This window comes from Petaurus breviceps, unplaced genomic scaffold (genome assembly GCF_028583685.1).
Source record: "Petaurus breviceps papuanus isolate PSGF00001 unplaced genomic scaffold, PetGlider_PUasm1.0 185, whole genome shotgun sequence".
Classification (NCBI taxonomy): domain Eukaryota; kingdom Metazoa; phylum Chordata; class Mammalia; order Diprotodontia; family Petauridae; genus Petaurus; species Petaurus breviceps.
The window spans coordinates 39,870,065-39,890,733 of NW_027185797.1; the positions used below are offsets into that span (position 1 = coordinate 39,870,065).

At 46.4% G+C, this 20,669-nt stretch overlaps 1 protein-coding gene across 1 annotated transcript in view; it reads left to right on the top strand.

Moving 5' to 3' along the window:
- Nucleotides 1-20,669, top strand: part of LOC138161923 (carcinoembryonic antigen-related cell adhesion molecule 1-like) — a 332,874-nt gene that overhangs the window by 299,249 nt on the left and 12,956 nt on the right. The window contains exon 5 of the mRNA XM_069089003.1: nucleotides 5,085-5,363. Coding sequence (XP_068945104.1) covers nucleotides 5,085-5,363 — 279 coding nt within the window. The remainder of the gene's footprint in view (nucleotides 1-5,084; nucleotides 5,364-20,669) is intronic.

Sequence of the window (20,669 nt, forward strand, 5' to 3'; positions counted from 1 at the left end):
CTGTCCATGGAATTCAAAGGGAAAGTCGTGCCTTCTCCTGGTTCCAAGGCCTTGATCATCAAAACCTCATTCTATCCTACAACATTTCCTCTAAAATCTACAATACAGGCCCTGGCTACACTGGCCGGGAAGTACTTTATGAAAATGCTTCTCTGCTGATTAGAAATGTCAGGCTGACAGATGGGAGGAACTATACTTTCCAAGAGATCAGGCCAGATTTCTCAATGGCGACCACATCCAAGGAACTCCAGGTCTACAGTGAGTATTGGGCTTTCCCTTCACACCGGGGAGGAAAACCTGGTAGTCAGTCAGACAGCATTTATTAAACACCTACTTTATGTCAAGCACCGTACTAAGAGCTAGGGTTACAAAGAAAGTCAAAACATTGCCCCTGCCCTCAGATAGCTTTGAGTTTAATGAGTTTTGTTGCCAAGACCCTGCCTCTGCCTGGGGAAAGTGCCCATCCTCCTCCTGCTCCCCAGGACGGCACTGATGGCCATATTCAGAGGAGGATGATATAAGGACAAAAAGAGTTGATTCTAGAACCGGGGGGACTTGACTTTGAAAACTGTCTCTACCACTCACTGTCCTCATGACTCTGGGCGATTCACTGAACTTCTCCTTTGGCCACAATTTTTTCATCTGTAAAATTTAAGGAGTTGGATTAAATCCTGAGAATAGCTGGCATATCTATCGGTTAAGGTTTGCCAAGGGATGCCCAGGTGATACTCACCTTGGCATCGACCCCGATATACTCACAGCCATGATGGAACAAGATGTCCTTCTGTCTGTCCATGAGATTCAGAAGAAATCTCATTCTATCCTACAATCGTGTACCCAGATAAATAAGTGTGAGGGCTAGGGATAGGGTCTGGACTCAAGAATTCATTGACATAGGAAACTGCTGGGTATGGAAACTCCCTTTGCCAGTGTATGAGACATGCAAGGTGAGTACAGATTTGTAGGGAGTGGAGAGGGGAACACTGAGAACCAAGGCAATCAGAAGGGGTCCTGTATGGGAGAGAGCACTGGAGATGAGCCTTGAAAGGGAGAATTGAGGGGAGAGGGCAGCCTGTTCAAATGCGTAGAGGTGGGAAACAAAATGTCAAGTACAGGAAATGACAGTCAGGCCAGTCTGGCAAGATCATAGGCTATATAAGGAGGAAATCATGTGAGATCAGTCTGGAAGGATAAGTTGGGGCCAGATCACAAGGGACTTTTGTAAACGGCAAGCCAAGGAGTTTGGATTTTAGTCTAGAAGCCATAGAGAGACATCGGGGATTATGGAGGATGGCAGTAACTCCCAGGCTGTCTGCCCCCCTATGCTTTCTCTGCTCCTAGGCTGCAAAAGGAAAAAGGTGCTTAACTCATTAACTAGATCATGAATCATAAGACCTGACCCAACTATTCACCACTGTGTGCCAAACACCATGCTAGGGGTTGGGTAGTGAGAGACAAGTGAATCACCCTCATCCTCCAAGAGCGAATATTCTATCCAGGGAGACAATGTGTATGTGTGTCTGCATATGCATACATATGTATACAGACACACGCTATCTCCTCTGATAGAATGTTGCCACTGTGAAGATAGAAATGGTTTCGGTTTTGTGCACGGATGTGCATACACACAATACATGAGCATGTGTTCATATGCAGATGTGTGTACATGCATGTAGAGAGAACAGGTACCCAAGACGTGTCAGGAAATTGGGAGGGGAGAGGCACCATAGCAGCAATCAGGGAGGTCTGCACGTAGGAGGGGGTGCATGCATCGAAGAAACCAGAGATTCTAAGTAGCAAAGTGAGGAGAGAGTGCATTCCAAGTCAGTGCAGAGGCAGAGATAAAAACAATAACACGCAGTGTCTATGCATGTTTTAAGGTTTGCAAACACTTAATGAATATGGTTTCATTTGATGTTCATGGCAATTCTGGAAGGTTATTGATGCTAAGTCATTTTTCCATCATGCCCAGCTCTTTATGACACCATTTCGGTTTTCTCAGCAAAGATTCTAGAAGGGTTTGCCACTTCTTTCTCCAGCCCATTTGATATACAAGTAAATTGAGGCAAACAGGATTAAGTGACTTGACCAAGGTCATATAGCTAGTAAAATGAGTCTTCCTGACTAGGATTCTATGCACTATTCGACCCTTAGTTGCTCTCACGTAGCTGGTAAATGTTTAAGACTAGATTACAATCCAGGTCTCAGGACCCCAAATTCTGCAGTCTAATTATCACACTGAACAGTCTCTCCCAGCAAGGGTTAGAGCAAGAATTCAAACCCAGGTCCTTGTGACTCCAATGCCAGGGCTCTTTCCTCTACATCATCAAGCTCTGTGTCTGAGGAAAGAAGAGGGGCTTGTGTTATGGTGGGAAAAGAGCAGCAGGAAGCCCCAAGAAAGTCATTGTAGCCAAGAGGAGGAGAAAGGATGTGGAATCCTCAGTCCTCAACCCCATGACCCCTCCCCTCACCCCGGGCAGCCCAGATGGGCAGGATCAGAGGAGGAGTGAGGACACATGGCAGGGGCTCCCTCTGCCCTTTTCCTCCTTTCACCAACTTCCCCCAAGGGACAAGAAGTTCTCTTGAGACACCTCCCCACATGGTCCTCCCCCGGTCCTCTTGCAACATGACCACTCTGTTTGTCCCTCACAATATGCTGGTGGCTGTGGTTTGTATCTTCAGGTCATGGAAACCTAGACCATCAGATCTAGATTGGACTTTGGAGCAGAGCTTGTTAGAGCTGGGAATGACCTTAGAACACAAAGTGTCAGGGCTGGGAGGGCCTTAAAACAGGGAAGGTCAGAGCTTGAAGGGTCCTTAGAACAGGGAATGTCAGAAGTAAAAGAAACTTTTGAATATAGAACATGTTACATCAAAGCTGAAAGATCATTTCATCCCACCCATCCCATTATACAGATGAGAAAATTGACTGGGAGAGAACTCAGCCAAAGGCAGGGCAGAAGCAGCAGTAGACCGAAGGCATCCTGACTTCTATCCAAGCCAGATTTCCTTGCCTTCTCTCTGCTGTAGTCTTGGAGGGATGGGGATGAGGCCAGGAGAACACGAGGACTGAATCTTCTCCCCTACTCCCTGAGCCTCATCTCCTGTTGGCTTCTCTGAAGCACCCCCAGTGACTCCCTGCATGGGGGAGGCCCATCTGGCCCAGCAGGGGGCAAGATTCTGGCTTCCTGGCTGTTGTATTTCCTTCCTGTTGTATTTCCTAGCAGGGGAACACTCCATTCTTTTCCCCCTCTGAGAAAAGAGGAAGCCCCACCCCCCTGCTCAGCACAAGGACTCAGGATGTTGTAAGGCCACCTTCCTTTTCAGGGTTTCTGGTCCTGGAGAGTATGGCTCTGTCCACACATCCAGTCCTTTGCTCCAGACACCCCTGTCTGGTGCTGGGGTTTTCAGATTGCAGGAAAGGCAGCTCGGTTTGTGGAGAAGAAAACAACATTGTGTTTGAAGTCAGGAGACATAGGTTTGCATCCCAGCCCTTGCACTTACTGACCTCCTTCAGCCTTTGTGGCCTCCTCAGTAAAACGAGGGGGTTAGGGCAGATGAGGCCTTCCCAGATCAAAATCTATATCCAAATACAGATTAAGATCCAACTGTGGGGGGGTGAGGGGGAACGGGGGGCTTGGCCCTCTGAGGGAGAATGGATGAGAAAGTCAAGTCCCCTACACCTAGGGAATTCACCATAGAGGGGCATGCAGAACAGGCAAAGTCACCAACACGTGCAGCCAGGTACTGGGGAGAGAGGAAAACTGAGCTAAATTAGGAGCCCAGCCTCCCGTGAGTCCTGGCTTCCATCCCGGGAGCCCAAGCCTCCTCCCACTCGAAGGGCGGTATAAAGAACTGACCCTGGACTGAGAGCAAGGAAAACCTGGGTCTGAAACTTACCTCAAGCACATCTCAGCTCTGTGACCCTGAGTACATGGCTTAACTCTCAGGGCCTTGGTTTCCCCATCTCTAAAATTTGGGGTTGGGGAGAAGGGAAAGGAGAGAGGCAAACTAATGACCTTCTAGCTGTAAATCTATGACCACATGAAACTCAATTAAATTCAGTTAATGTGTATGTGCAGGGGGCAGGGAGGCGCTGTTAGGACTCCCAGTGGCAGAGAAGTGAGAGATTTGCCTAGAGTCTTAACACTTAGCAAGCACCAGAGGCAGGACCCACACCCACATCTTCCTGACTTTGAATCCTGGAACCTTCCCACCCTTTCACTTTCATGATCCCCTTCCCCGACTGCTAGTCTCCTCCCTCCCTTTCATTCAGCAAACTTGTGTCCATTTTGTATTTATTCAGTAATTATATGCATATATGTAAATAAACATGCTTTGTATGCTTTTCTATGCACAGGTTAGAGACAGGCAGACACAGATAGATTAGATTAGATTAGATAGATAGATAGATAGATAGACAGACAGACAGACGGATGGATGAATGGATAAAGAGATAAATAGACAAGAGAGAAAGATACAAAGGAGAGATAGACAGGCAAGCAGACAGACAGATGGACAAGAAAGAAAGATAGATGGACAGGAGAGATAGACAGACAGATAGATGGACAGAAGAGAGAGAGAGATGACAGCACCTTCAAAATAAAGACTGCTTCTCTTCTTTTTTTTCTCTTTGGTTCTTGTGTTCCCAGTGCCTGGCATAGCAAGTGTTTAGTAAATGTTTGTTGCAGGATTGGTTGGTTCCCACTTCCTCTCTCTACCCCCTCGTGTCCCCGGCTAGTTGTAAGACTCAGTCGGTGGGTCTAAGGCACTCTGTCGATGCTAGGTGCAGCACTGGCCCAGATCAGCAATGGCATCCCCAGAAACGGCCTTCACGTGGAGAAGCTCCAAAGACAAAAACCTTTGTTTGGGCTGGTCAGCTTTGCCCCTGGCTCTGTATGAGTAAATCAGAGAGTTTCCCTTGGAAGAGACCTAAGAAACCATCTATTCCAAACCTGCCATTTTCCAGATGGAGAAATTTGGGACCAGAGATAAGGAAATTCCATTAGAGCTGGGGCTTGTGATTTCAGATCCACTAGGTAGATGGTGGCTTTGACTATGCCTCTCTCCCTGTGTCTGTCCAGAGATGGTGTCCAAACCCCTCATCCTGGCCAACACCTCCAGTATCACAGAGGCCAAGGGCTCAGTGACCTTTAAGTGCCTGACCAAGGATGACAGCACTACTATCCTGTGGTTCTTAAACAACAAGGTAATTCCACCAAGAGCGAGGTTATCTCTGTCCAAGGACAACAAGACTCTAACTCTACTGCAGACCAGGAGGGAAGATGCTGGACAGTACCAGTGTGAAGTCTGGAATCAAGTCAGCGCCCAGAGCAGTGACCACGTTACTCTGAGAGTCGACTGTGAGTTTCTCCCCTGATTCCCTCTCTCTGACGGGGCCTCCTGGTCCCGGATCATCCATTTTCACCCGAACTATTGCAATAGCTTCTTAATTAGTGTCCATGCCTTTAGTCCTTCCAGGTCTTGCAGTGACTGAAGTTAAGACCTGAATTCAAATCTGGCCTCAGATATTTGCTAGCTGGGCAAGTCACTTAACTCTGCCTGCCTCGATTTCCTCATCTGTAAAATGGGGAGCATAATAGAACTCACTTTGCAAGGTTGTTGTAAAGATCAAATGAGATAATCATTGATAAACACTTAGCAGTGTCCAGCACATAGTAAGCGTCACATAAATGTTCATTATTGTTACTATCTCTAATCCATGCTCTAACCAGCTGCAAAATTTATATTTCAAAAGTTCAGGTCTTACCATGTCACTCCCCTACTCAAAAACCTTCAATGGATCCCTATCCCCTGGAGAATAGCCCACCAAAGTCTTACCAGCCATTTCTCCACCAGACTCCCACTTGCCTTCACATTATCCCTCTTCACTCAGTCCTTCAGCCAAACTGACCTAATAGCAGTTTCCTAAACTCAGCCTTCCATCTCTCATCTCCATGCCTTTGCTCAGGTTGTCTCCCAGGCTGGGGATGTCCTTCTGTCTTCTCTTCCCTTACCACATCCCTCTCACACCTTTCAAAGTTTGTGCAGATACATGAAGTCTTTCCTCGGCCCTCATTTGCTAATGACACCACCCCTTCAAAATAACACTTTGTCTTGACTTATTTGTGAGCATGTCCCATTGGCCCCATCCCAGACTGGAAAATGAGAAAAAAGATGGTTTGGGTTTTTGACATCTGTCCCCAGCCCCTCACCCAGTGCCTCCCCCACAATGGGTCCTCATGATGCTCATTGAACAGAATTGGGCCCTTTCTTCCTGTCTTCACAGATGGGCCAGATCAGGTGAAGATTACCCAGGAGCCGGGATCTCGCTTGGTCCACACCGTCAAAGTCAAGGCCAACTCCACTCTGACCTTAAGATGTCAGGCTGAGTCTCACCCATCTGCCCGGTATGACTGGCAGTTCAATGGCTCCACGCTGGTGATAGACAGGGAGAATCTAACACTCCACGGAGAGTCCCTGGTTCCAGGGCACTACACCTGCACAGCGTGGAACAGCTTGTTAAAGCGCTTTGCAGCTATCTCTGTCTACATCGATCCCCTTATGAAATCACCTGGTGAGTCCTGGGGGGCGCTGCTCCTTCTACAGTCCACCAAGCCCCTTATCTAGTCACCCAGTGATTGGCTGATATACCAAGCCCCTTACTGAATCACTGAGTCCTGGGGGGCTGCTCTCCTCCCAGATGAGGAGCCACTGAGAATCACCTCCCCACCTTAGCTGGGTTCCCACACAGGTGACCTTCCAGAATGGTGGGTTTGGAGAGGATTCTTAGGTTAGAAATTGTTCCACAAGCTCTCTCTAACTTCTGGAGGTCATAGAGCAGAGACCCAGAGCTGAAAGGAACCTTGGGGGGGACCTCTAGTCCAACCCTTTTATTTTACAGATGAGGAAATTAAGGTACAAGAGACATGGCTTGGCTAAGGTCATAGGTAGCAAGTAGCAGGGCCAGGATTTGAACCTAAGACTTCTGACTCTAATCCAGGGCCTTTCCAACTATGCCATGCTGCTTGTCAAGATAAAAATCCCGGGCGCATCTCTTTTCTCCCCCACCCCAGCTCCAACCTCTCCACCAAAGAGCCAACCACAAAGTCTGAGGTCCAGAGGACTGGTTTCAGAGGCTACCGGGGCGATCAGTTTCTCCTACTCATTTCCCATCATTTAGTTCACCAGATGAGTAGTCCTCTGGATATTATTGCCACGACGTCACTAAAAAGTGAATGCAGAGGCCAGCACATCCCTTATTCATCCAAATGAGGTTATTGAAGGATAGGGTACATCTGGCTGGGTCCCAGGATGATGGAGCAGGACGCTGAAATGTAACTGCTTCCAGTATGTAGATAAATAAATAATAAGTCATTTCAGAAGGGAGAGAGTGCTAACAGCTAGGGGAGGTGCTGAGGGGCTGGATCAGGAGAAGCCTCCCAGAAGAGATGAGGTCTAATCTGAGCCTTGAAGAATGCTGGGAATTCTAAGAGGCAGAGAACAGGAAGGAGGGAGATCACCTGAGCAAAATCACAGAGACAGAAGAGGACCTGTTGAGTTCGGGGAACAGGTAGCAGGTAAGCTTGCTTGGAACACAGAGGCGCCTATGGAAGAACCAACAATCACCTTAAAAGAAGATCTGAGACTCAGCTAGCCAGCTACTAGGTATTGCCTTTTCTGGTGAAGAGACTCTGTATGTGCTGCTTGGGAAGATAGAGGCAACAGATTTGCATATATTCTAATACTCTTAAGATTGGTAACAATAGTAATTATTTCTACAGCATCAAGGTTTGCAAAGTGATAGCAGCTCAGGTTATGACGACCCTGCAATGTAGCTGTAAGAATTATCCTCATTTGACAGATGAGGAAACTGAGGTTGAAAGAGGCTAAGAGTCAAAGGTCACTAAGCTAATAAGTGTCTGAGGTAGGATTTGAACTCAGTTTTTCCAACCACCAGACTCTGGTCTGACTCCATTTGCTCTCTTTTCCTACAGACAACTCTTCCTCTGACTTCTCTCACTCCTCACTCACCTTGGCCAGCATCCTAGTGGGGATTCTGGTTGTGATGGCTCTGATCAGCGTTCTGGTCTATCTTCTACGCAAAAAGGCAAGAGGGTAATGTCATCCCAGCAATGGGGACCTTCCCCCTGCCACCCCGCCTGAAATGCTGTCGTTAACGCCCGTGATAGCCAGGCTTCCCATTGGGAGAGTTATTCATCCTTCGTGGATGGGCATGGTTAGAAAACATTCAGAGAATGCAAAGCTGTGAGTGATGGATTACATGTTGGACAAGAGGCTCTTGGGTCCCCATAAAGAGTTTCACCAGGCTAGGGTGTAAAAGAAAGGACTCACATCCCCGCTGATACTTCAGCTTATATAAATTAGTATATAAAGGTGGGGCTCCTTTCAGAGGATTATATCACTTCCCATCTTAAGGATGTAGCAATAGGGAATAGACCCATGAGTTCATTGGTCCAGGGAACAGAGGACACTTCTTCTGGCAGCAAAAGTTGGCACCCTCTCTGCAATTTAGAAAGGTATCCAGAGTCATAAGACCAGTAAGTGTGGGAAACAGGACTTGAACTTAGGTATTCCTGGTTTCCATTACCCCTCCCCACCACCTTATCTAATTTATACCTTATATACAGGATATCCTCCAGCAGCCCTGGAAAAGAAACAGTTCCTACATCCCATCTGGGTATGAGGAGACAGAATGTGAGACAGTAAGTGGCTTTCCTATAGTCACACAGATCATAAGGATCAGAGAAAGGTTTGGAGTCCAGACCACCTAGGTCTGTGTCCAATGCTCTAAAAATCTTTTTGTCAAGCTACATCTTGTTTAATAGCTGTGTGAGCTCATATAACCCCTGATCTCTCTTAGCCTCATCTTCCTCAACTGTAAAATGGGAATAATTATATTGGCACCAGCTAATTCACTGGCTGAAGGGAATGAAAGAACTTGGTGATCCAAAAAAGCGCCAAAGGAATAAAAATGTTCATTATGAAAACACTGAGCTACATCTAACAAGGTGAAACTTAATAGGAAAAAATGATCACTACCATTTACAGAAGACTTTAAATTTTGCAAAGTGCTTTACAAGTATGATCTCACTGGATCCTCATAACTGTTCATATCCTCCTTTTACAGATAAAGAAACTGAGACACAGAGAGGTTAAGCAACTCCTAAAACAAGAGCTAGTCTCACTTTCTTTGTCTGACTATACCTGATATATTGTGTTCATAGATAGAGAGCTGAAAGGGACCTTAGAGGTCACCTAGTCCAATCCCCTCATTTTACAGAGGAGGAAACTCAGGCTGAGAGTAATCAGGTGACTTGTGCAAGGTGTCACAAATGACAGTGGGAGGATTTGAACCCAAGTCTTCTGACTCTTTCCACCACATGGTGGGGCAGTCCTAATGCTGTCTGTCCCATTTCAGGGAGGATTTTGACAAATGTGTGTGTATTCAAGGGAAGGTGATCAGGATGGTGAGAGGACAGGAGATTGTCCTTTAGCAGACTTGAAGGTGTTTTAGCCTGAAACAGAGGAGACTTTGGAGCACATAATAATTGTTTGAGTATCTAAAGAGCTACCCTGCAGAAGAGGGAAGGAGTGGAGGTATTCTAATTGGCCCTAGAAGTCCAGACTGGGGCCAGTGGGAACACATTTCCAGGAGGCAGATCCCAAACAGAGATAGGAAACTCTAACAATAGGCGCTGTCCAGTAATGGAATGGATTTCCTTCAGAGATGGGAAGCTACCTAGTCAGCTGGTAGGACAGGGCAGGCAGTGGCCTTAAAGCAGGGGCAGGAGGACCATTTGTCTGATACATAAAGAGATTTTCTGCTTGGTTACACCTTGCATGAGATGCCTGTCTAGCTCTGAGATGCTGTGAGCCCCCAATTCGTGGAGCTGGAAGGAAGGGGGACAGGGGTGGAGAGAGTTTCAAGAGGCTGGAACTAGACATTTGGACTCCAAGGGCCCTCTCAGCCCCAAGAGCCCATGATTCTAATTGGGTTGGGTTGGCAGCTCAGTAATCCTGGATCATCAAGACCAGGTTTGACAGGCAAAGCTTATTTCCTTGAAGACCCCAAAAGCTGGAAAGGATTTCACACAACCCAGAGTATACCAGAGTAGGAATCCCCTCTATTTCTCTGCATCCTGGACATAACTCATCTAGGGACTGGGGGAAAATTCATTGCCTGCTGGCAACACTCAAGCTCTTCTGGTCTTTTACTATACAAATTAGTTACTCAAAGCCTCATATTGACTATATGGAAAAAGAACCTTGAAAGACTTCGGGTTGGGGGAGTAATGGAAGCCAGAAATACCTGAGTTCAAGTCCTGTTTCCCATACTTACTGGCTGTATGACTCTGGACACCTTTCTAAACTGCAGAGAGGGGACCAGCCTTCACTATAGAAGGAGGGTTCTCTGATCCCTGGACCAATGAACTCATGGGTCTATTCCCTATTGCTACATCCTTAAGATGGGAAGTGACATGTAGTCCTCTGAAAGGAGCCCCACCTTTATGTGGGGACATTCATGTATGAGGTATAGACTTTCCAACACTGTTGAATGAGGTGATATTTGTGAAATACTTTGCAAACCTTGGAGCATTATCTAAATGTCACTGACTCTTATTATGACTCCTGGTCAGACTGAATTCCCAGGCGCTCCTGGTCTGGACCCCTTAAGGCCCAACAAACACCAGGCTCTCTGATCAGCCCTCCCAAGCCTGCCCCCAGGCTTTGCCCAACCCTCTTGTCCATCTGGCCCCATCAGGTACTCACAGGAAGTATTAGGAGGGCCAGGCCAAAAAGAGAAGAACCTATCATCCATGAGAAACAGTGAGTATAACTAGCTGTTGGGTCACCCTCCCTGCCCCTCCCACTGATTTCTGTCCTGACTGCAACCTCTGAGATCTCTCCTTTCCCCCTAGTCTGTGAAGAGAACTCTCCCTACCTTAGGGCCCTAAGCACCCATCACTATTGCCTTTTCTAGAATCATGCATCTACCCTCTCCTAAGTCTAGCATGGGGAAGGAGGGGTGGTCTTTACTTCCTTTTACAATGGACATCTCTGAAATGTGGAGCTTTAGAAAGGCTCCAAGAGCATCTTAGATGACTGGTCTCCCACCTCCTTCTCTCACCATTTTGAGTAGTATGGGCCCTGTCTCCAGTCAGGAGACTAAGGCTTGGAGTCCCCATCAGTGTTTCTGACTTTTTCAGGTGACATTACCATGTATGAAAATGGTCTGCAGTTTCAACGCCAGCCCTCAAATGGACAAGTAAGACCTCCCCTGGGGAGCCTATGGGGGGGAGACTTCAATTCCTCCCCTCTACTGTTTACCCCCCCCCCGCAAGGGGCACACTCTGGCCTCCTCCAAGGGTCCAGAGTGAGAGGAGAAAGAGGCTATCTTCCCCCCAAGACCAAAGAACCAGGAAATTCCTCATCAGGGGAGGGAAGAGTAGAATTGGTGGAGATTATACCAAGGAGTGGGCATAAACCATGGCTTGACCACATACTATGCATTTCACTCTGGACAGGTCTCTTCACAAGGTCATAGATTATAGATTTACAGCTAGAAGGGCCTTTAGAGGTCATCTAGTCACAGGGTCATAGACCCAGATGGGGAAGGGGCCTTAGAGGTCATCTAGCACAACCCCCTTACTTCACAGAGGAGGAAACTGAGTCATAGAGAAGTGACTTACCTAGAATTACCCAGGAAGATATGAGTTCAAATCTAGCCTCAGACACTAGCTATATTGCCTTGGGCAAGTCACTTAGCTTCTGTTTGCCTCAATTTCCTCTTCTGTAAAATGAAGAGATTGAACTAGAAGGCCTCTGAGGTCCCCAGCTCTAAAGCTTTTGATGGATTCAGACATCAGCCCCTGCCTTTGGGAGAGAGGGGCTGACTGTCCTCAGAACTTGGGGGCAGGGGACTGTAGAACACAGAATGTCAGGGGTGGGACAGTCCCTTACAACCTAGAATTTCAGAGCAGGAAGGGGCCTTAGGACACAGAATGTCAGGGCTGGGAGGGGCCCTAGAACACAGAATGTCAGGGCTGGAAGAGGACCTAGAAAATATTTAATAGAACTCCTCATTCTACGGATGGGGAAATGAAGTCCAGAAATGGACAGAGACTTGTCTAAGGTCTCACAGGGAATCAGGGCCTGAGCCAGATCTAGAATTCAGGCCTCCTGTCTCCACCCAGGCTTCTTTGTCCTACACCCTTGAACTTGACTGACTTCAGACCCCTTGGCCTCCTGCCAGCCTGACCTCTGACTCCCAGAGACCAGCTCTGGCTATCAGACTGCCCTGGTCACCAGCTCTCCCTCCTGCCAAAGGCAAGCCTTGGCTCCCAGCTCTCTGCTTCCATCTCCTGGGCCAGACTGTTATGGCCTCCCCCATTGGGACCCATGGCCCCTGGGAACCAACCAAGCACCTGCCTTCCTCCAGTCTAGGACCGTGGGAGTCCCTTATTCTTACTGATTATTGTCAATATTCCTACTTATCGTCATTCTATTTCCTAACTGCTGACTTAGAGGATGTGGTATAGTGGGGATTCCTTGGGCATGTGGATTGGACTAGGAGTCACTGAGCTTCCCTTCCAATTGTGATTCTGAGAACCAGAAAAACCTTCTCCCAGATCCCCCTCCTACTGTCCCACCCAGCAAGGTTCATCTGGCTTGGGGAAATCAAAGAATATTATCCCACCCATGGCCATCAAAGTGCCAGTGACCAGAATCTAGAACAATGCTACCAACTCAACTGGAAACAAAAGGAACTGATCTGTACATAAGGAGCCCTATGGCCCACATATTGGCCATTCCTAACTGTAATGTTATCTATGCCTTATTGTGTTTTTAGTTATTTAATTCAGTGTTTTACAACTCCATTTAAATCTGGTTCTGGATTCATTCAGAAGTGTCATGGACACAGGCACACCTCTGGCATAGGCCATCATGTAGATGGAGGGAGAGGAAGTTGGGAGTAAAGACAAGACAAGTCTATACAGACTTCTTTGCCAGCTGGGGTGGGGTGGCAGAGGACGATGAGCTGAAAGCCTTCCTGTTCTGGGATGCTGGACCACTGGTGGTCATTCTCTCTCAAGAAGGAGGAGGGAGAGGGAGAGGCCACCCAGGCCACAGCAATCACTAACCTCTCTGTGAAACCTCCATTACCAGATGGTGACACATCCACAGGATGGGGACCCCTACTCCACCCTCTCTCCAGACTCACTTGAGGAACCCTACCAGGTAATCACCATTGCACATTAACTCTCAGTAGCATGTCAGGGCTGGAAAGGGCTTTAAAACACAGAATGTCAGAGTTGGGAGGGGTCTTAGAACTGGGAATGTCAGAACTTGGAGGGTCCTTAGAACTGGGAACGTCAGAGCTAAGAGGGTTCTTAAGAACAGAGAATGTCAGGGCTGGGAGGGGCCCTAGAAAATATTTAATAGAACTCCTCATTCTACGGATGGGGAAATGAAGTCCAGAAATGGACAGAGACTTGTCTAAGGTCTCACAGGGAATCAGGGCCTGAGCCAGGACTAGAATGCAGGCCTCCTGTCTCCACCCAGGCTTCTTTGTCCTACACCCTTGAACTTAACTGACCTCAGACCCCTTGGCCTCCTGCCAGCCTGACCTCTGACTTCCAGAGACCAGCTCTGGCTATCAGACTGCCCTGGTCACCAGCTCTCCCTCCTGCCAAAGGCAAGCCTTGGCTCCCAGCTCTCTGCTGCCATCTCCTGGGCCGGACTGTTATGGCCTCCCCCATTGGGACCCATGGCCCCTGGGAACCAACCAAGCACCTGCCTTCCTCCAGTCTGGGACCATGGGAGTCCCTTATTCTTACTGATTATTGTCAATATTCCTACTTATCATCATTCTATTTCCTAACCGCTGACTTAGAGGATGTGGTATAGTGGGGATTCCTTGGGCATGTGGATTGGACTAGGAGTCACTGAGCCTCCCTTCCAATTATAATTCTGAGAACCAGAAAAACCTTCTCCCAGATCCCCCTCCTACTGTCCCACCCAGCAAGGTTCATCTGGCTTGGGGAAATCAAAGAATATTATCCCACCCATGGCCATCAAAGTGCCAGTGACCAGAATCTAGAACAATGCTACCAACTCAACTGGAAACAAAAGGAACTGATCCGTACATAAGGAGCCCTATGGCCCACATATTGGCCATTTATTTAGGGGGGGAGTCAGGGTAATTGGGGTTAAGTGACTTGCTCAAGGTCACACAGCTAGTAAGTGTGTCAAATGTCTGAGGTTGAATTTGAACTCAGGTCCTCCTGACTCCAGGGCCAGTGCTTTATTCACTGCGCCACCTATCTGCCCCTAATGACCATTTTTAAATGTAATGTTGTCTATGTTTTGTTGAATTTTTATTTATTTTGTTCAATATTTTACAATTCCATTTAAATCTGGTTCTAGCTTCATTCATAAGTGTTGTGGACACAGACACACCTCTGGCATAGGCAACTTTGTGGATGGAGGGAGAGGAAGTTGAGAGTAAAGACAAGTCTATACAGACTTCTTTGCCAGCTGGGGTGGGGTGGCAGAGGATGATGAGCTAAAAGCCTTCCTGTTGGGATGCTGGATCACTGGTGGTCATTATCTCTCATGAAGGAGGAGGGAGAGGGAGAGGTCACCCAGGCCACAGCAATTGCTAACCTCTCTGTGAAACCTCCATTACCAGATGATGACACGTCCACAGGATGGAGACCCCTGTTCCATCCTCTGTCCAGACTCACTTGAGGACCCCTACCAGGTAATCACCATTGCACACTAACTCTCAGTAGCATGTCAGGACTGGGAGGGACCTTAGAACACAGAATATCAGAGCTGGGAGCCAGGCCTTAGAACACAGAATGTCAGAACTAGAAGGAGCATTAGATAATGTCAAAGCTGAGAAAAAATGTAGAACAGGGAAGGTCAGAGCTAGGAGGTACCTTAGAGAATATCAGAACTGAGAAGCACCTTAAAGAATCTTTAGTAAAACTCCTTATTCTACAGATGGGGAAATGAAGTCCAGAAATGGACAGAGACTAGTCTAAGGTCTCACAGGGAGTTAGGGTCTGAGCCAGATCTAGAATTCAGGCCTCCTGTCTCCACCCAGGCTTCTTTGTCCTATACCCTTGAACTTGACTGACCTCAGACCCCTTGGCCTCCTGTCAGCCTGACCTCTGCCTTCCAGACACCAGCTCTGGCTATCAGACTGTCCTGGTCACCACCTCTCCCTCCTGCCAAAGGCAAGCTTTGTCTCCCAGCTCTCTGCTGCCATCTCTTGGGCCGGACTGTTATGGCCTCCCCCATTGCCCCTGGGAACCAACGAAGCACCTGCCTTCCTCCACTCTAGGACAGGGGGAGTCCCTTATTCTTACTGATTATTGCCAATTTTCCTCCTTATCGTCATTCTATTTCCTAGTCACTGACTTAGAGTATTGGTATAGTGGGGATTCATTGGGCATGTGGATTGGACTAGGAGACACTGAGCCTCCCTTCCAAGTATGGTTCTGAGAACCAGGAAAACGTTCTCCCAGGACTCCCTCCAATTGCCCCAATGATATTTTCTCTGGAGAAAATAGGACAATTTCTTTCTCATCCTCAGAAAGAGGGATTTCACAACTGGAGTGATTTATGCATAATGGAATGCCCAAGTGTCTAGTCTTTCAGCACCTTCGATAGTGCCTGGTCCATACTAGGTGCTTAATAAAGCACCTTGTTATTGACTTCCATTCAAATCAATCAACCACCAATTTTGGTGCCCCCTATGTGCCAGACCCTGTTAATACAAAGACAAAGGTGAATTTTCCCCTGACCTACAAGGACTTACTTGCCACGGGGGATACAAGAGCTATACATATTGGCTAAAAGACAGTATGGAGGGAGTAGGCACGAGCCGGGAGGTTCAAGAAGGTTTTCTGGAGGAGGTGATTCTTGGATTGAGCTTTGGACTCACAGGACGTGCACCGTAGGCACTTAGTTAATGCTTATTGATTTGCCTTGAGCTAGTGTGCATTGAGCTCAGGTCTGGGGGAGAGACAGTTTAAATAAAACAAAGCCTATTCCTTCAGGGAACTTACAGTCTAGTTGGAGAATAAGATTCACGGGGGAATTTGCAATATACAATATTATGTGATTTCCTTGGAGAAATACAGACAATGTAATGTGTGGGATCTGAGAGGTAGGTCATTGCCAGTGGGCAAATCTGAGAAGGCTCCCTGGAAGGGATGCCATTTGAGTGAGTCCTTAAAGGGTGGTCAGGTATTCAAAGGCAAAGAAGAAAAATGTAGGCATTCCAAATGTGAGGATGTACGTTCTCTGGGCAAAGGCACGGGAGGGAGAATAGTACAGAGCATGCTCCTAAGGTGGCCTGACATTTGGGTTGGAATGTCAGCTGCTCCTGGTCTGCCTTTTTTTGTATTCCTCAAGGATTAGAAGAGAAGGTGTTTTATAAGTGCTTATTGATTGACTGACTGGAGAAAAGTCATGAGACATAGCTGGGAAGGTCAGTGGGAGTCAGACTGTAGAGGACGTTGGATTCCAGATAAAGAAATTCTAACTCAGCAGGAAACCTGGAGCTATTGAAAATCTTTGAGCAGAGCAGGACCAGGATCAGATGCACAAGAGAGGTGAGGATTGGAGAGAGGTACTAATGAGAGACAGAAGAGAAGCCAGATGTCAAAAGGACGGTAGATGATCACTGGCAAGGAAGAAGGAGAGGGGAGGGGAAAGAAGAAAAGAATCAGAAACTAAGCTTGTCAGGCTAATTACTGGATTAAATTAGAAATGCCTCAGTCTGAAGGACATACTTAGCAAATGTCTGAATTGAATTGAAGTCTCTGGAAGTGCAGAAGGGGAGATGAACAAGGGCTGGGGTGAATGTAGGAATTAATTGGGTTTGATTAAGGATATTTGTTGCCGGGGTTTGGTTTTTCCCTCCTGACTGGAAGAAGGTGGGAAGGAAAGAAAAGAAATTTTTGCTTAGTGGAAAAATTCAATTAAATTTTTTAAAGAACCAAGTGCATTGTGGGAGAGAGCTTTAGGAACCAGAGGATGAAACACTTTCCTTTCTCTAGGCAGGGAGTTGGAGGATTCCTTTTGTGTAGGGGCTAGACTAGAAAACAGAGGTCCTCAGCCTTTCTCAGCCCATAGATCATTTGGGCAGTCAGGCTGGAGAAGTCCATGGACCCCTTCTCTGAGTTGAATTTTTAAATAACTGAAGAAAATGCTGAATTTCAGATAGAGGTTAGTGAAAACAAAGTTGTCATGTTTTTTTTCCCCATGCAAGTTTATGGACTGCCTGAAATCTCTCTCTGGAAGACTGTGGGCCTCAAATTAAAAACTCATAGATTAGATGGTTGACAAGGCCCCTTCCACCTCCCCTCTCTCAGGGCTTCAATATAGTCTTAATTGTACTTCCTTAAATCCCCAGAAATTGACCTTTGCCTCAATAGACATTTATGAACAGATCAGCACTAAGGAAGCCACCCAGGAGAAGGATGAAGACCTCAGAGACTGAGACACATTACCACCTTTTCTACCCTGCTTTTCCCTCCCCCATTTCCACAAAATCCCACAACCCTCCCTGGAGCCAAAGCAGAGAGATGGGCAAACTGCAATGGTGTAATTGGAACTCAGCCATGTACATGGCCAGCCCAGCTTGGACTTCCTTAGTTTTGCTGACCCAGGAGAACTCACTCACCCACCTACCCAAACCCCTTTACCAACTGTGTGCATATATTACAGCCACCAGAGGAACAAGGAGAAATTCATTCACTCAGTCAGACATCCATGAACTTGTCAGAAAGATTTTTTCCCCAATTACTTGTTTCCCTTCTAATTTTAGCTGCATTGGTTTTGTCTGTTCAAAAACCCTATTTAATTCTATGTAATTGCAGTTGTCTGTCTTCTCTTCTTCGGATATCCTCTGCCCCTTGTTCGATCATGAATTCTTCCCTCTCCAATGATCACACAAGTTATTTCTACCTTGCTTCTCTAATTTGCTTGTGACCATTTATGTCTAAGTCATGGATTCATCCGCAACTTATCATATTAAATGATGGGAGATGTTGCTTTAGGCACCAAAATAGCACCATGAGGAGAAGGCTGGACGTGAAATCAAGAAGATGTTCCAGGCATTTATGAGCTGTGTGGCCCTGGGCAAGGCATTTCACATCCATCTGCCTCAGTTTCCTCATCTGTGAAGTGGAGATAATAACATCTACCCCCCCAAGATAGATGTGAAGACAAAATGTAAAGTGCTTCACAAACCTTACAGCACTCCCGTAAATCCTAGACAGTGACATTCTAGAACTATTTTTTGCCTGACTTTTCCAGTTTTACTATCAGTTTTTGTCACATAGACTTACTCGAGTAACTGGTATCTTTGGATTTATGCAATGCTAGGCTACTGGATCACTCTGCATCTGTATGGTTTGTGCCTAATTCATTCCCCCTGAACAACCTCTCTGATTTTAGCCAGTACTGAATTGCTTTGAGAATTACTGCTTTCTAGCATAGTTTGAGATCTGGTGCTGCTACACTCCCTTATTTTTCCTTTTTTTATTGTTTCTCTTGAGATTCTTGCCCTTTTGTTCCTCCAAATGAATGCTATTTTTTCTAGCCCTGTAAAATAATCCTTTAGAAGTTTGATTGGTATAGCCTTTTATTTATTTAGGTAATTTTGTAATTTAGGTAATATTGTCATTTTATTATAATGACTCAACCTACCCCACTGTTCAAGTCTTGTCAATTCTACTTCACCAATTTCTTTCACTTTCTCTATTCCTTACTCCACAATATCCCTGGATTGGGGTCCTCATCACCTCTCACTTCAATTATTGCAATAACCTCCTATTTAGTCTCCCTGATCTAGGCTTTCCCCTCTCTAACCCCTCCTCCAGGAAGCTGCTAATCAATATTTCCTAAAAGTATGGGGCACAGAGAAAGAAACTCCTATTATGGGTCAGGTACTGTGCTAAGCATGTTACAAATACCTCATTTGATCCTCATTAACCTTGAGAAATGGATGCTGCAATGATCCCCATTTTATAACTGAGGAAACTAAGGCAAATAGAGGTTAAGTGACTTGCTTAGGTTCACACAGCTATTGTGTCTGAATCTGGATTTGAACTCAGGTCTTCCTGACTCCAGGCAAGCATACTACCCACTGCACCACCTAGCTGCCTCTGTGGGTCAAACAGGTTCAGTGGCTCCTTCTTGTTTGTAGAGTAAATTACAGTTTCCTGTATTGGTCATTTAGAGCCCATTATTCTAGCTCCTGGCTACCTTTCTCCATCTCCATCTTCCACCTCCAAGACTTTGCTCCAGCAGAACCATCCTCCCCAGAACCATCCCTTTTTACCCCTGCCTTTTGGAATTTCTGACTTCTCTCAAGACTCATTTCAAGTGTCATCTCCTACAAAAGCCCTCCCTGGTTGCCCCAATTATTAGCATCCTTTGTATGTATTTTTTTTCATTTACTAAGCTGTGTATATGTTGTTTTTCTCCAATAAAATAAAAACTCAGTGAGGACCAAGACTTGTTTTGATTTTGTCTTTGTGACCCCAGCACCCATCTGGTCCTTGGTGAGTGCCTAATAAATGCTTGTTGAGTGAATAAATGGATGAATGAATGAATGAATGAATGAATGAATGAATGAATGAATGAATTTTGAACCTATGACTGTGAAGATCCAGGAACTCCCAGATCTGTTGGACAGGGACATCTCCACTGGAACTGGGCATCTATTCATTGACCTAATAAGTGACAGGACTGTTTGAATCCAGGCCATCAGTCTCCGAGTCCTTTCAAAGATCATCCAAGCTGGATGGAGGTCTTAAAGCCCCTGTGTAATGTGAGCCCAAACTCCTCACAAGTAGAGACTGAGAGGAAAGAAAGATCACCCAGAAACAACATTGGTTTGTGAGGAGATGAGAGAACAAAGGAGAGAGAAGGACCAAGGGATCCTAGGTCCAAAGCTAGAAGGAACTTCAGAGGCTGACGAGTCCAGCTCTCTTATTTTACATATGGGGAAACTGAGGCCCATGGAAGGCCATTAGAATTATAGAATTAGAACTGGAAAGAACCTCAGAACAATTTCCCTCATTTTAAATATGGGGAAACTGAGGCCCAGGGTGGGAAAGAGTCTTGCCCAATGTCACACAGGAAGCAAGTTTGACTTTACATTCTCTGATACCAAATCTAGCTTCCTTTCCACAGCGGTACTCTAACTCTCTGGACTCTGGATCCAGCTCAGTCTCTGTCCTGAGCTCCAGTCACTCATTACCAGAAGCCTGTTGGACATTTTCACCCAGATATACTTTAGGTATCCCAATTTCAAGGCATCCAAAACAGAATTCAACCATCAAGCAACAGGCATTTATTGAGTACTTACTGGGTTCTGGTTCTGTCTTGGGCCCCAGAAGTAGCAAAAGAGAAACAGGCCTTGTTCTGAAGGAACTGCCATTTCACAGATGAAAACATGTGTGCTTCGTGCATGATTCACATATACATGTGTGTGCATGTGTTCTGTACATGTGTGTGCATGGATGGGACCCATGTATTCTGTGTGCATTGCAAGATGAGGATCAGGGTTCAATTAACTAGCAAGCTTATAAGGGTCAGCCTATATTAGGTGACTTGCC